The 13,381-nt window shown below is 43.7% G+C and overlaps 3 protein-coding genes across 3 annotated transcripts; 1 reads left to right on the top strand and 2 right to left on the bottom strand.

The window, feature by feature from the left end:
* Positions 1–242: 242 nt before the first annotated feature.
* LOC131890296 (phosphatidylinositol transfer protein alpha isoform-like) lies at positions 243–1,760 on the top strand. Its single transcript, XM_059239619.1, has 3 exons — positions 243–558; positions 723–971; positions 1,040–1,760. The coding sequence occupies exons 2-3, from the start codon at positions 739–741 to the stop codon at positions 1,626–1,628; spliced, it is 822 nt and encodes a 273-aa protein (XP_059095602.1). The 5' UTR covers positions 243–558; positions 723–738; the 3' UTR covers positions 1,629–1,760.
* On the bottom strand, positions 1,753–7,862 carry LOC131890295 (uncharacterized). Its single transcript, XM_059239618.1, has 4 exons — positions 7,598–7,862; positions 6,447–7,064; positions 4,035–6,288; positions 1,753–3,964 (listed from the first exon to the last, which is right to left on the bottom strand). The coding sequence occupies exons 1-4, from the start codon at positions 7,771–7,773 to the stop codon at positions 1,793–1,795; spliced, it is 5,220 nt and encodes a 1,739-aa protein (XP_059095601.1). The 5' UTR covers positions 7,774–7,862; the 3' UTR covers positions 1,753–1,792.
* Positions 7,863–9,028: 1,166 nt separating this feature from the next.
* On the bottom strand, positions 9,029–10,906 carry LOC131890606 (uncharacterized). The gene is made up of 5 exons (XM_059239987.1): positions 10,476–10,906; positions 10,097–10,413; positions 9,782–10,033; positions 9,275–9,717; positions 9,029–9,204 (listed from the first exon to the last, which is right to left on the bottom strand). The coding sequence occupies exons 1-5, from the start codon at positions 10,754–10,756 to the stop codon at positions 9,058–9,060; spliced, it is 1,440 nt and encodes a 479-aa protein (XP_059095970.1). The 5' UTR covers positions 10,757–10,906; the 3' UTR covers positions 9,029–9,057.
* Positions 10,907–13,381: the final 2,475 nt, after the last annotated feature.

Below are 13,381 nucleotides of genomic sequence, written 5' to 3'. Positions count from 1 at the left end.
AGAATGTCCTATTTGTACAATGAGTTCTCCTTGCCTTATTTTACGATTTGTGCCAGGTTTTTTGTGGTACCTCTTCTGCATTGAAAAGTATTCCAGTGCCCTCCCAAAATTTGTACTGATAAAATCAGACAGCTCCTTTTTAAAAGAGTCAATATGGTATCAAACAAACTACAACCTTTCGCCGACCGCTCTGGTTCAGCCCTCTACGTACATATACATCTAAACAATCATCTCCAGTACTTAGGCTTTCAAAGCGGTAGTTTCGACACATGAGCTCATCGCAACCTCTCAAAGTTCAACAGATGAGTGGCGTGTCCTAAGTTTGTTCGTACTTTCGGACGGTATGTGACGTCTACAGCTCTGCCATATATTCGTCCGTTCTTTCTGGAAGTACCTGTGTGGCTCACATGTAGGTGGCATGTACCATACGTTCAATACACACAACAAGGCCCATTCTTGTGCAACTTAATCCATACTTTTAGCTAGCTACTGGTCTATTTGCTAACTCGACTAAAAAGTGTGCGGTATTGAGCCGTCTTCTACGTGCAATCAAATCAGGTAAGACCAGTTTGCACATATAATATGCCTTGATCTGAACATCATCCTGTTTGAGTGATCACACGGCACAAGCAATTAAGCGAAACAAATGCTGGACTGTTGTTCACTTATCTTTTGCTATGACAACATCTCTGATTGCTATTGCTCTCCATCACTGACTAAAGTAAAATTGAGTACAAAATGAAGACTCGAGAATTACGGATCCCGTTGCCCATGACTGTGGATGATTATTTGATTGCTCAAAATTGGTCATTCAATGAGCAAAGTCGCCGTGAAACAGGGGGTGGTGAAGGTGTTGAGATCGTCAAGAACGAACCTTTCTCTGGTCAATCTTTCCTGTATGGGAAATATGACACTGGTCAATACACCTACAAGATCTATCATGTTGAAACCAAGGTTCCAACTCTAGTCAGGTAAGTGGGAACTCGTTAAGCCGTGGTATGAATTTTGGTCGAATTCAAGGAGTTCTTCTTCTTTCCAGGGCAATTGTGAAGCCCATCATTGGCAAGAATGGCTTTCAGCTCCATGAAGAAGCGTGGAATTGTTATCCGTATTGCAAGACTGTCATCAGTAACCCAGGTTATATGAAGGATAACTTCAAGGTTGTCTTGGAAAGTATTCATCTCCCTGATGCTGGAAACACCTCCAATGCATTGGGCATGGATCCCGAAGCTTACAAGAAGATCGATCACGTCACTCTCGACATCATTGCTGACAAATGTTCCTTGAGAGATAAAGCCTTCGATCCCGTCACTTATTGCTCCAAGAAGGCTAATCTGGGGCCTTTGAACGCCAAGACCTGGAGAGAGACCACGCAACCTATCATGACGTGCTACAAGTTCATCACGGTTCAGTTCAAGTGGTTTGGCATCCAGAACAAGATGGAAAACGTCATCTTGGACCAATACACCAAGATGTTACTCGCTCTGCATCAACAAATGTGGTGCTGGACCGACGAATGGTTAGGAATGACAATGGATGACATTCGAAAGCTGGAAGAAGACACCAAGGACGAGCTTCATAACCAGATCAAAGAGAAGCAAAAGCGAGGAACCACCAATTTGGATTGAACAGGTCTACTACTCAAATGCCGTAGATCAATAATTGCAATAGTTACCAAACAATTTGAGTGAGAAGATTCAAATGCGGAAAATGGAAACGAACCGTTATTGGAATAAATCTTGAATTGTGATATAAAACAACCACCAGTGATCTCGTTCATTTGTAGAGAAATTTACACAAATGACACACGTTCACGTTGCTTAAGAATATGAGATTTAGTCACAAGGTCAATGATGCGGTTGGCAAATCCGTAATCGTTATCGAACCAAACCACCAGCTTCACGACATTTCGGGTGATCTGTGTTCCCGACTTGGCATCAACCACGGCGGAATGGGTATCACTGGCAAAAACCGAACTGGCCGGGTTGTCGTCGCTCTGTTTCATGCAATATCTCAGAACATTCCTAAGAGGACCTTCAGCGGCTTCTTTCAACTTGAGGCACACGTCCCGATAGATCTGATCACTCTCGTGCTTCAAGGATATAGTTAGATCTAGCATGGACACATCCGGGGTTGGAACGTACACGCATATTCCACTGACTTTGCCCCCAAGTTTCGGGATGACCCGGACCAACTCCTCCGACACAAGGTTTAGACCAATAGGCACCAGATTTTCGGTGAAGTCCCATTTGATCACCTTGGAATGAGAGGATGGTCCAAGGCTTGGACACTTGATCGACTTGCTATCTCCCACTCGAATGGATTTGAGCAAGGTAAAGCTGCATGAAATCAATCCGAAGCTATCATCCAGAAGCTTCAGAATCGGGAGCAAGGCACTTGCCGTTGGGGACACGTGAGATCGGATCCTCTCATTTGGATCAAATTTGTGATCGTTCACTCCGACTGCATAGAGTGGGGCATCGTTGGCGGGTGAGGCTAGAATCACATGGTGGCATCCTCCATAGACTACCGAATGAGGCTTGGGTTGGTCGGTGATGCTTTCAGGCTTGGGGCGTTTCATACCCCGAAATGGTGATCGCAGATGGCGTTGGGCTTCTATGGCTGATTGCAAAGCTTCCGACGTCTCAATAACGTAATTCACTCCAGCTTCCTCCCAAGGGATCTTGGCACTGTCCCTGCATTCAAACACGTGGATGCTCTTCCCATTGACCATGAGTTGACCCGTCGGGCTTTGTCGGACGGCCATTTCCTCCTTATGGTATGTTTTATTGCTATGAGCCACCTCATATTTGAGGCCGTATACCATGAAATTGGCCGCTATGAAGGGATCATTGATCGCTTGAATCTCCAGACCACATTCAAAAGCTGCTTGCAGGATCAAACGGCCCATTCTCTCAAAGCCGTTGATGCCGATCCTGGGAGGCTCCAAATTGTCAGGGATTTCAAGTGTAGCATTGAGATCCCCCGACTCTTCAAGTTTTTCGTCTTCAGTAGGGGGAAGTTCAAGCATTTCAATCTCTGTTTGTGCGGAGGAGGATTCGTCAACATTGTTGACGTCATCAGCTAAGGTAGGGGCATCATCAGTCTCCAGGACGTTGGTGTCAAGTGGTTGTTCTACTACCTCAGATGGTTCTTCATTGGGTATTTCTGGAATTGGAGTATGTGGATCAGATTGCTGTGGTTCCATCACAAGTGGAGGTTCAACAAGAGGCTCTTCAATTTGGATCAAATCAGCCACAGGAGGCTCTGGTGGGTTGTCTTGATCCTTTGGCTTCGTGTGTTTACCATTCTGTTCAATTTTGGGCCTTGATTTATGGCTAGTTTTTTTCGTTTTCAAGTCTGTCGGCTTTAGTTTGACAGCTTCGTTCATTCCACTGACAGAGTAATCTCCAGTTTCAAAGTAGACGGCAACTCTTTCCTCAGGCTGAGAAACGGGCGCAACAGCCTCGACCTTTTCAGCCCTAATTTTTCCGAACACTTCATCCAGTTTTTTAGGCATATCCTCATAAGGGTTAACTTTTCTGTGACTGGGGATGGAAACATTCTCAATATTTGGCAGGGGTGTTCCACTTTTGCCATTAAAGGCCTGGCTACTACGATCACCAGCACTGCGACTTCTCTTTGGTTTGGTCGCCAAGGTTGGGCGAGCTCCTCTGGATCGTTCCTGACGCTCTTTCTTTTTCCGCCTAAGAGTGCTCTTGCTCGACTCCTTGGCTTCCGGTTTGTCCCCCTTTTTCTGCTTGATTTCTTCTAGAAATTTCGATTTGGAAGCTGATTTTTGCAACTCATTCTGAATGTACATGTCACTTTGAGACCGAGATTTCTGGATCGCGTTCAGTTCGTTCCTGACATCGGCAAAGATGTCCTTTCCTCTTTTAGAGCCCACATTCGGCCAATGTTCAAAGTCGCTGTCATCGTCATCATCATCGGTATCAACATCGAACTGAAAAGTAATCAAAACTATCATGGAATCATGTCAAAGCTTGTCCTGATAACTCGTACACCGATCTGACCTGTCCGTCCACCTCTTCATCAGCATCATAATCTTTTCCTCCCCCGGAGTCTCCGTTGACAACAGTGCTTTGACTGTTGCTGATCTGCAGTTCGGCTTCCGTCATTGCAGATACGTGATATTGATCTATCAACTCCTTAAGGCTCTCCGTGGAGTTATTGCCAGTCTCATAACAAAGAGCGACTTCCATCACGTCACAAATGGGCTCTTCAACGGGTATATTAAGCCCATGAAATGGTTCTTCTTGATTCGGTTTGTTCCCATAAAGTGGAGCAATGAACACTTCTTGGCAAAGAGGCTCTTCCACGGGAATTCTCTCGTCAACAAATTGTCCTTGGGGTGAATTATTTGGCCTTTGGGGTGGTGCTTTATCGAGAGTCAGTTCCACACCCAGGTCTTCCCAGTCATCTGACGATAGCTCTTGAGACTGGTCATTTCTGATATTTTCGTTTGACTGTGTGGGATGATCTAAACTTCTTTCTGTTTTCTCTGTGTCCTTGTTCGCGGCCTCTTTCGTTCCTGTCACCGTTTCGTTTGACGGATCATCTGTATGAGCTTGTTCGCCTTCAGCAAAAGATGTTTCGCCATTTGTTTCTCTGACCTTGGTTGGAACTGGAGACCCTGAAGGGGTATCATTCTGATCGTTATTCTCGGAACTCAGATCACTTTGCTTGTATTTTGAGGTGGTCTTTTGGGCCTTTTCAACTTGTTCGTCGTCAGTAAGACCACTTTCGCCCTCGATATCTTTGGTTTTGTTGGCGGGAAGAATAGAACCTGGGGCAAACTGATCATCATCTGGGTTCGAATTCGAATCACTTTGCTCGTATTTTAAATTGGTCTCTTTGGTCTCTATGTCTGAATTGTCAAGTTTGGATGCTGAATTTTCCACCTTGGATTTGTCATTATCTATCGAGGAATCTTGATCATTGCTTTGGGATGATGGATCTTCAATTTCTGGAACGTCCGGGTCAGTAGACTTATCTTTGTCTAAAGATTTGTCTTCATTTTGTGGTGTATTATGTTCTTGTATGAGAGGAACTTGAACATCATTATCATTGAACTCATCTTGTACCGAAGTTGTTGTTTCCTTGATGGAAAATTTTATTTTGGCCACCACTTCGTTGGTAGGTGGAATGAAGTCTTCTTCGTCAGAGAAGTCGGCATTCGTATCATCCAGAGCAACTTCGTCGATGATTATTGTAGGAGGAGGAGGAGGAGGAGGCCGATTTTGAATGATTTCCATGTCTTGGGCTGATTGCTTATTTCCATTGGGAGCAGAAGATGTTGTCATTAAGTCATCATCAATTTCATTTTCGGATGACGCGTTTGCTACATCAACTTCTTGGCGGTCCTGGTTTGACTGATCGGAATTGCCATTCTTAAACAAAGATTGCTTTATGCTTGAAGGATGTGATTTCGATTCTTCTGTTTTAACCCTATCGACTGTCTTGGAGGAAAGCCCAGAGTCATTTGAAAGATTATCATTTTCAGACTCTGCCTGACCTAGAGCATAGGACTCTTCAGAGATCGTTTGATTCTCTGGAAAAACTCTCGCTTGATCCATGTAGATAATGTTATGCTTGTAAATGATTTTTGGCTTTTTGACTTTGGAAGAGAATTGTTGTTCTTGATTCACCACTACAGCATCCTCTGCGTCCTTCATGATCTCCACTTGATCCAAATTTGTGACTTTCACGGACATGTTACTGCTTGAGTTATCGTCTCGTTTTGCATTTTGTCCTTCATTAATCCCATCTTGTGCCTCGGTCTTATCCGTATCCTTCGCTTCTGGCCTTTGGGTCAGTTCTTGAGAGATCTCATTGTCGTTCTCAATTGTGGTCATTTCACTTTTTTGACTTTTTCTCATCTTTGCCAGGTGATTAGCCAGTTGATCTGCTTTAACGCTTCCTGTAATGGCTGTCCCATGGGACTCTTTATGCTCGCAGATCGTTTGCACGAGGAGCTCTTTGGAGATGGGAGTCCTTTGAATGTTCCCCATTAGATCGCTCGTAAGCATGTCGGTCAATTCCTCGGTCGCTCTCACGAAAGAGTCGCTTCGCTTCGTCTTAAAAGTGGAATCATTGAACTCTTGATCCTCATCCTCCAGGATTTCTTCGATCAGAATCTGGATTTGGGGACGAATTTCATTTCTTTTCGTCGCGGCCACTTTGATCGCTTCTTGAACGAGGTTCTCGCACAGATTCGAGGAAAATAGATTGGCAAATTCGAACATGTTTCCCCCAGGATTGGAGCTTCTGATGCGGGTCATACAATTGCTATTGCCACGCCCTCTCGACTTAATAATGCTATCTTAAAGTTTCCATTACTTGAGAAATGTGCAGAGGCTTTCTAATCTTAAACATAGGTAAATAAATATTCAGAGTTTGTTGAACCAATAGCAATTGTTGCATACTGTGCAGGTTTCGGCTCCATAAGTAAGTCAATGTCTTCAGGGTCTTCCAGAGTGTCCTCAATGTCTGTGCCCTGAGACATGAGATCCGGATCGGTTCCAATTGAGGTCGGATCCAATTCCGTGAGAAACACCGGATGCTTATCCGTTTTCTTACCCGTTTCTCGGCTGAAGGCCTCTTCGAGATCAGGCAAGTTGTCCGTATTATTATCCGTCACATCATCACTCATGATGGTTGATTCACTAGCAGACAGCACCTTGTCGACCTTCTCCTCTGAGGCCAATTTTACTTGTGGACTTTCTTTCTCGGGTGACGAGGCCTGAATGTGTTCTTCAGTCCAGAGCTGTTCGCTCATGAACTCATCACGGCAAGATGTGTCCTCAAATGGAGTTCGGCACCCACTCCAAGTCACCTCGTCGGTCGGCTTCTTGTATTTTCGGGTCTTTTGTTGCTTGACCTTTGCTTTTGCCCGCTGAAGGTTCTCTGGTCGAGGTGTTTTGTTCCACTGGACCTCGTTCAAAGTGGGTGCTTTCACTTTGATCATATTATTGTACTTGGTTCGTTCGATCTTTAAGGCCGGTAGGTCTTCATCATACCTCCAAGTTCCATCGACCAAGTACCTTCAACAAATTGAGTACAAGTATCATTTAAGGTCAGAATGACATTCGAGGCTAGAAGCGATTGAGATTTGTTCCCAGCCTCAAGAAAAAAGAAGGCGTGTTTGAAAATCATAACAAAATTGCGATTTTGCCAAAAGCATCTCTATCAGCTTATAGGAGTTGGATCTAAGCCAGTGCAGTTTTCACATCTTTGAATGTCCTCCCAAATATGAATGAATGGATTCCCCCTTGGCCATAAAATTTATGAATTAGAGTTTCGATTACACGCTTTGAAATGTTTAATTCTTTCATAGAGAAGAGACTCCATGTTTGTGGGTGTACGGTGATTGAGTTTGATGAAACTTTCGGAAAGTTCAAAAAGCCAAATATTTTTAACCCGCATATGCTTGGGGAGATTTGTTATGCCGTTCAGTGTGTGAACAAATAAACATTGGCAAAATCACTTCCTGGCCTTCTGTCACTGACAGGAGTGGGAGGCTGATCGCCACAAAAATGGGTAACTTTGAATTATAGCCATCTCTTTCTTGACTCACCGATACTCAAAGCGTCCCACGGGTAACATTAGAGTCACCTCATGGTGCCCATAGTGATGAAAAGGCACAGCCATGGTTCGATTATCACCTTGGGGGTTCTTGATACTAAGGAACACTTCTGAGCCCCCATGATCCCATACAAACTTCACCGGATAGTTTTTGGTGGCAGCTGCCATCTTGAGTATCACAGAAACTATATTGTTTTCTTGAGGTCAATGAGGCATCACTAGATCCATCTCAGCCTTTGAATGAAACTGCACCTGAAGACACAAGCACGATACAAGAGCTCACCTGGAGGCCACTGTCGTGCGGTAGGTTTGTACATCGAATGGATACCTGCAGCTCTGTTATTATCCAACAACTTTTGACAGGGCAAGGAGAGAGAGAGAGAGAGAAAGAGATGAATTTCAGAGGTACCGTCAACTTGGGTCATCTGAAGTTCCTAATTCATATTATTGTTAGTGTTCAACTAAGAACTTCTTGAGATGCAGTTTCTTCTCAAATTTAAACCAGATCTTAATCAGTACATAGTTTCATAGGTGGGTACTCAATTACGAATCTAGAATGACCTTAAATCAATCCATGGAATAAGGTCCGCGCCGTTGAAATTCTGTAAGGAAGGCTTTATGGCATTTGATTTTATCATGCAAATGAATTGTTAAATTGGACTGTTTCCTAGTTTTGTTTTGTTTAATGGTGCTTGTTCTGTTGTACTTTTTTATTTGGGCTACGCTGTAAAATGTTTCAGCCCATTTGATTTTTGATGTGGCTCTTTCGATGCAATCGTAACCGGTACTTCAAGGCTCTATGGCCAAAATAATGCACGTTCTTACTAAAATTTTATGTACACTATCCGCCAATGATTAAAGAGTTGGGAGGGCACTTTCCCAAAGTTTTTCTAAGTTTCGTTCAAAATTCTTCCCTCAACTTCTTTGTGAATTGACACATTCTACCCATCTTTGATTTGCAAAACTTCGCCCCAGCACATTACCTTGATGTGGCCAAAACCCAAAGGAAACAACTGTGTTTGTTTACACAAATGTTCCCCTCAATGCTCACATTAAAAAAGAGATACCTCGGGTCCTTTGTGAATATTCATAAACTTGAACGAGCATTACGGTAGAGTTGCGATCTTTGAATTTGGGTGTACACGCCGAGGCCATGAGTAGAGAAGTAGGCCTATCAAGGCCAAGCTGATAGGCCTTGTTCCCATGGGGGCCAAACATTCACCTGACGTTCGGCATGCTGTTCTAAACTAGACTCTCGCTTTTGTACCGTTGCTTCGCTCCGAATGGAAAGCTATATGGAGAAGTCTGATTGTTGGGGCCAAGAAATCGCTCGGTATGTGTTTTAGGGGGGAATTCAGTGTATCAAACCTCTAGTAGTAAGCATGGGACTAAGAAAGCGAGCCGAAAGTGGAAAAATCGTACGTTCAACTACACAGTCGAGTGTATTTCATGTCAACGGCTTTGGCTGATAAGATAGATCCATTCCAATGCCCGTAGAGGAGATAGGAAGTCACAGTAGTGCATGAAGGCGAAAGAAGGCAAAGGGGCATCTTCAGAAATCAGAGAAGTGGCTTCCAATTCAGTCACAGTGTCCGACACCTGAAAGTAAAATTTGATCATTGAAAAGTCCTGCCTCACAATCAAATCAACAGTTGTATGTCGTACGCACCTCTGTGTAAGTCAGTCCACCACTGAATTCCCAACCTGGTCCCCAAGGAGAAACTTGGTCATCCACGAAGACCAATGATTTTCCACTGTTCGTAAAACGTGTCTTCGCCTCTTCTGAAGTCACCTCCCATGCTTTTTGAAAGGCTTCTTCGTTGATATCCTTGCATTGCTTTCTAGGCCTCGGGGGCAGACAAGCACTCTCCAGGACGGTATCCTCCAACTTCAATTTACCTTTGATCACACGAGCCGATGTCTTGGCTCCAGCATCCACGGGGTCAAGATCATACTCGGGATGAGAGATGGTCACGATATTCACGGAGCAATCGGACACCTCCAAAGTGGGCTTTTCGGAACCTAAATCACCAAATGCTACGAGGTCGTTCGTGACAGTCAGCGAGATGTCCTCTGCTTCTTCAGGGGTCAAATTCAGCATAGCCTTTTGAGCTAGAAGAAACAGCAATCTTTAGTTTCCCTTCAAAAGTACAATACAAGAAATGAGTAGATTTACCGTAAGCAACCCATGGAGACTCGGTTCCATCAGGGCTCTCTTCCAGATTCAGCATAACTTCAAATGGAGCAAGGAATTCATCGGTGAAGGCCTGCAGCTCTTCAACTTTGGCCTGTTGAGCACTCACCTCGGAGCTATCAAAAACATCAGGATACTGGGTCACCATGAAGGCCACACCCGCACCCGAATACCTATTGTGGGCCTCATCCAGAGGAATCTCGGCAGCAATGTCAGCAAACGCACCTTCCCCGCCTATGATTTTTTAGGGAATGAATTTAAATCGAGTCAAGGGCACTCTTATGTAGAGACTCTTACCGTCAAAGACTTGGCCATGATTCACCCGATCCACCATGAAGACAGGATACCAACCAGGATTGGTCTCCTCAGCTAGGGCGGATTCTTTGGCCTCCCTGAGGGCATAGGACACCACTCCGGCATCCAGTGTTCCAATGGCAGTCAAAACTGGAACTGGATAAACATTGGTGGAAGAGTCGGTCAAATCCGGGAGGTAACTTCCATATAAGATCAAGCCCGAGGTCAGTTCGGCATGGTTCATCATGTAGGCCTCTAGGACCACTCCCCCTAAGCTATGGCCTCCGTTGAACACGTGGGTGAGATCATATCCGGCAGCTCTAGCACAAAAGGTTACGAATGAGCATGAAAGACAATATAAGTGAATGGTGGGACATCTTACTCTGCATCATCTCGACATTGGTTGATGACCTCGCCGATTTCAAGAGGGTTGGGGAAATCGGCAAAATAATTTTCGGTCAGACCCACCCATAACCGTCCGGGAAAGTTTCGTTGATAGGCTTCGGCTAGTAGCTTGTACTTCTCACCCGGAACTTGAGCTCCTGGGGTGAAGATGAAGCCAAATTCTGGACCAGTGGCTCCATCTAAAGGAGCGATCAGCTCACACGTGGCACCAAAAGCGGTTCCACAAAACAAGGACAAAATCAATGCATGTCTCAACATCTTGAGGACGAATGAGATAGTAGAGTTGAAATCGTTTGTGCACTTATTGATGAGTCGTAAGTTTGATGATTTGATAATTGATAAGCAGATGATGACGAGTAATGTGACGTGCTACTTGATGATAAGTGGAACATTGGACAAACTAATAGATCAAAAGCAATAGAACATTGTATTAGATCCTGTATGTTGTCTCTGCTTTGGGTTTGGCTGTTTCTTTGAACATTTTCAACCATAGACTGGCACAATTCTGCACAGAAAAAAAAATCGATTATTTAAAGACCTATCGAACTGTTGAAATCTTTTTGTACCTGTACCTCAAAAAAAAATGAAGTTAAAGCCATCGAATAACCAAATGCAGTCATGAAGAAGAGCCCTCGAAATTGGGCCCATCCTAAAGGCTTGACTGGGTCGCTATCTCCAGAGCTCGTCAAAGTCACTTTATATTCCTCCATCCAGTATTGACTGTTTTTGCCAGTTCTTTTAGTCAGTCCATGGTACTCATCCTAAAACAAGAAAGACATTAACGATATACAAACCTAGGTCGTCTGATGTCCATGGGACCTCAATGTCAACTACTGTACACTAACTTTGTCAATTACTGCAATTTTTTGCCATTTTAAGGAAACTGAAATTTCAGTCAACTTTCAAACAGTAAAGCATCCCACAAAGATGTTCGAAAAATGACATCGACATCTAACGTTAATTGAAAGAACTTTGCCGGTTCATTTCTTCTGAAACAACCCAAGGCTGAATCTTGCAATGTAACGTGTTAGCGATAAATATCGATAGTCATGAAACCATATTTGAGTACTTGCGTGATTTTGTTTATGATGCCTGCATCGTTCAAACGTTGGAGGACGTGATTGAAGGGTTGCTTCAAGGGACTTCCGGTCCTCATGGCAATCGCTTTATACTTGGTGAAAAAGACCTCTTTGTTGATATGAAGCTTGTCCTTTCCTCCAAGTCGAAGAGAATCGAAGATCAGCTTCTCACGACCAGCGAAAACCGAGAAGGTGGGATCCGACAAGGTCTGGAGCAAGCCCTCTTGAACACTGGGGATTAACCAGTTCCCTTGTTGTTCCATTTCTCTCCAAAGATCGTTGTAGATCCCACCACCGGTGCTGATGATTTCAAACGAGGAGCTGCCAGCGGTAACCCCTGAAAATGGACACATCACTCGTTTCTTTGGAGAGGGCAACCAAAAGCATTGGGTTTTATAAAAAATGTTATAACATGAGATTGTTAGTGCTCTTGATTTCATTGAGGGTTCTTTCCTCTCCTCTTCAATCAGTATCAGAGAACCCTGACTCTCAGGACAGTACCTAAATGGTTGAGGGGAAACAGTATCTGGGGATTAATTATGAAATATTGATCTTATTATTGTAATTGTGTCCAAACAATGAAGAAAGATTTGCAAACTTGATTGACTGTTTCAAAACTTGGAAGCTTTCCAGTATCAGATTTATTAACAATGATATTTGTGGAAATCTGTGGACACATGTAGTATGGCCCACTGATTTTAGACAGAAATCACAGCCAAGCTGCTTAGGGCATCAACTAAATTTGTCATTTTTTTCATTTGTTGGCTCGTTGAAGCAAAAATTGTTCTAGTATGGAGCCAAGAAACTCATAACACAACTCACGGTATATTTATACTCTATAGATTGTGAATTGCATTATGATATGAATTATGATATTTTCAAGAACGAACCCGTGATAGTAGCAGATATGTTTGTGGCGTATCCCCTTGACTGCTTGACCGCTTTGCCTTGTGCCTCAACCAATCTGAGTTGAGAATTTCGGTCGACGCAAAATTTAATTGGTTCTTGAAAGGGGTTAAGGGGATAAGCGGTTAAGCGGATAAGCCATGAAAATAGCAGCTAGTATATCAAAGTCCCCATCGAGACAAGCCTACAACAAACCTAGGCTATAGTTGGCGTTTTTCATCAATCCATGGAGTTCATTGAGTGAGTCGATAGGCTTGCCAAAGAATGGAGCATAAAAGAAGCTGAAAAGAGCACCGTTGTACGACGGTAGCAATACCAAACCAACCACAAGCATGATCGTCAATGTCACAATCCGAAGGGGTCGAAGATATGGATGGTTGTGGTCCATAAAGTACATTTCTGGTTCATGGAAAAAGATCCGGTAGATCATGAGCCCGGTTTTGGAGACAGAGTCAAGTCTATGCTCTGAATAAAGGGTCTCTCTGCCTCTGTCGTAGTTGCCATGTGAACTGCAAAATTAAAACCTCTGAAAGCTGACTGTTTCGTTGACGAGTTGCTCTCTATTGGTTCAGCTTACTATTGGTTGTGGTACATGAACTTCCCATATTCTAGAAGGAGAATGAGTACGAGCCAAACCAACAGCATTGATCCCAATGTGAATACCCAAACTGGCCAGCCAAAAGGCCGAAGCAAAAGGTCGTTGGGGACAAATCGAGAAGGAGCTTGACTCACAAATGCTCCACTGTCCGCCAAAACCATGAATGAAAAATCCACGGCGCTGTTTCTATATCAATAAATCAAGGATATTGAAATTAAGGTTGTAAGTGACACTTGAATGACTCAAATTAAGTACTAACCTAGTGTAAGTTTGAGTGGTATCGCCCAAATAGAAGTGGAT

The sequence above is a fragment of the Tigriopus californicus genome, chromosome 11, assembly GCF_007210705.1.
Source record: "Tigriopus californicus strain San Diego chromosome 11, Tcal_SD_v2.1, whole genome shotgun sequence".
In the NCBI taxonomy this organism is placed as follows: Eukaryota; Metazoa; Arthropoda; class Copepoda; order Harpacticoida; family Harpacticidae; genus Tigriopus; species Tigriopus californicus.
Note: the sequence above shows the minus strand (reverse complement) of the source record. Positions and strands in the feature narration are given on the sequence as shown.

Coding starts and splice junctions, on each gene's coding strand:
- LOC131890296 (XM_059239619.1), top strand. CDS start 739: ATGAAGACTCGAGAATTACGGATCCCGTTGCCCATGACTGTGGATGAT. Junction 972..1,039: donor AAGGTTCCAACTCTAGTCAG/GTAAGTGGGAAC, acceptor TCTTCTTTCCAG/GGCAATTGTGAAGCCCATCA.
- LOC131890295 (XM_059239618.1), bottom strand. CDS start 7,773: ATGGCAGCTGCCACCAAAAACTATCCGGTGAAGTTTGTATGGGATCAT. Junction 7,065..7,597: donor GTGGGACGCTTTGAGTATCG/GTGAGTCAAGAA, acceptor AATTTGTTGAAG/GTACTTGGTCGATGGAACTT. Junction 3,965..4,034: donor ATGAAGAGGTGGACGGACAG/GTCAGATCGGTG, acceptor ATTACTTTTCAG/TTCGATGTTGATACCGATGA.
- LOC131890606 (XM_059239987.1), bottom strand. CDS start 10,756: ATGTTGAGACATGCATTGATTTTGTCCTTGTTTTGTGGAACCGCTTTT. Junction 10,414..10,475: donor CAATGTCGAGATGATGCAGA/GTAAGATGTCCC, acceptor CTTTTGTGCTAG/AGCTGCCGGATATGATCTCA. Junction 9,718..9,781: donor GTCTCCATGGGTTGCTTACG/GTAAATCTACTC, acceptor TGTTTCTTCTAG/CTCAAAAGGCTATGCTGAAT.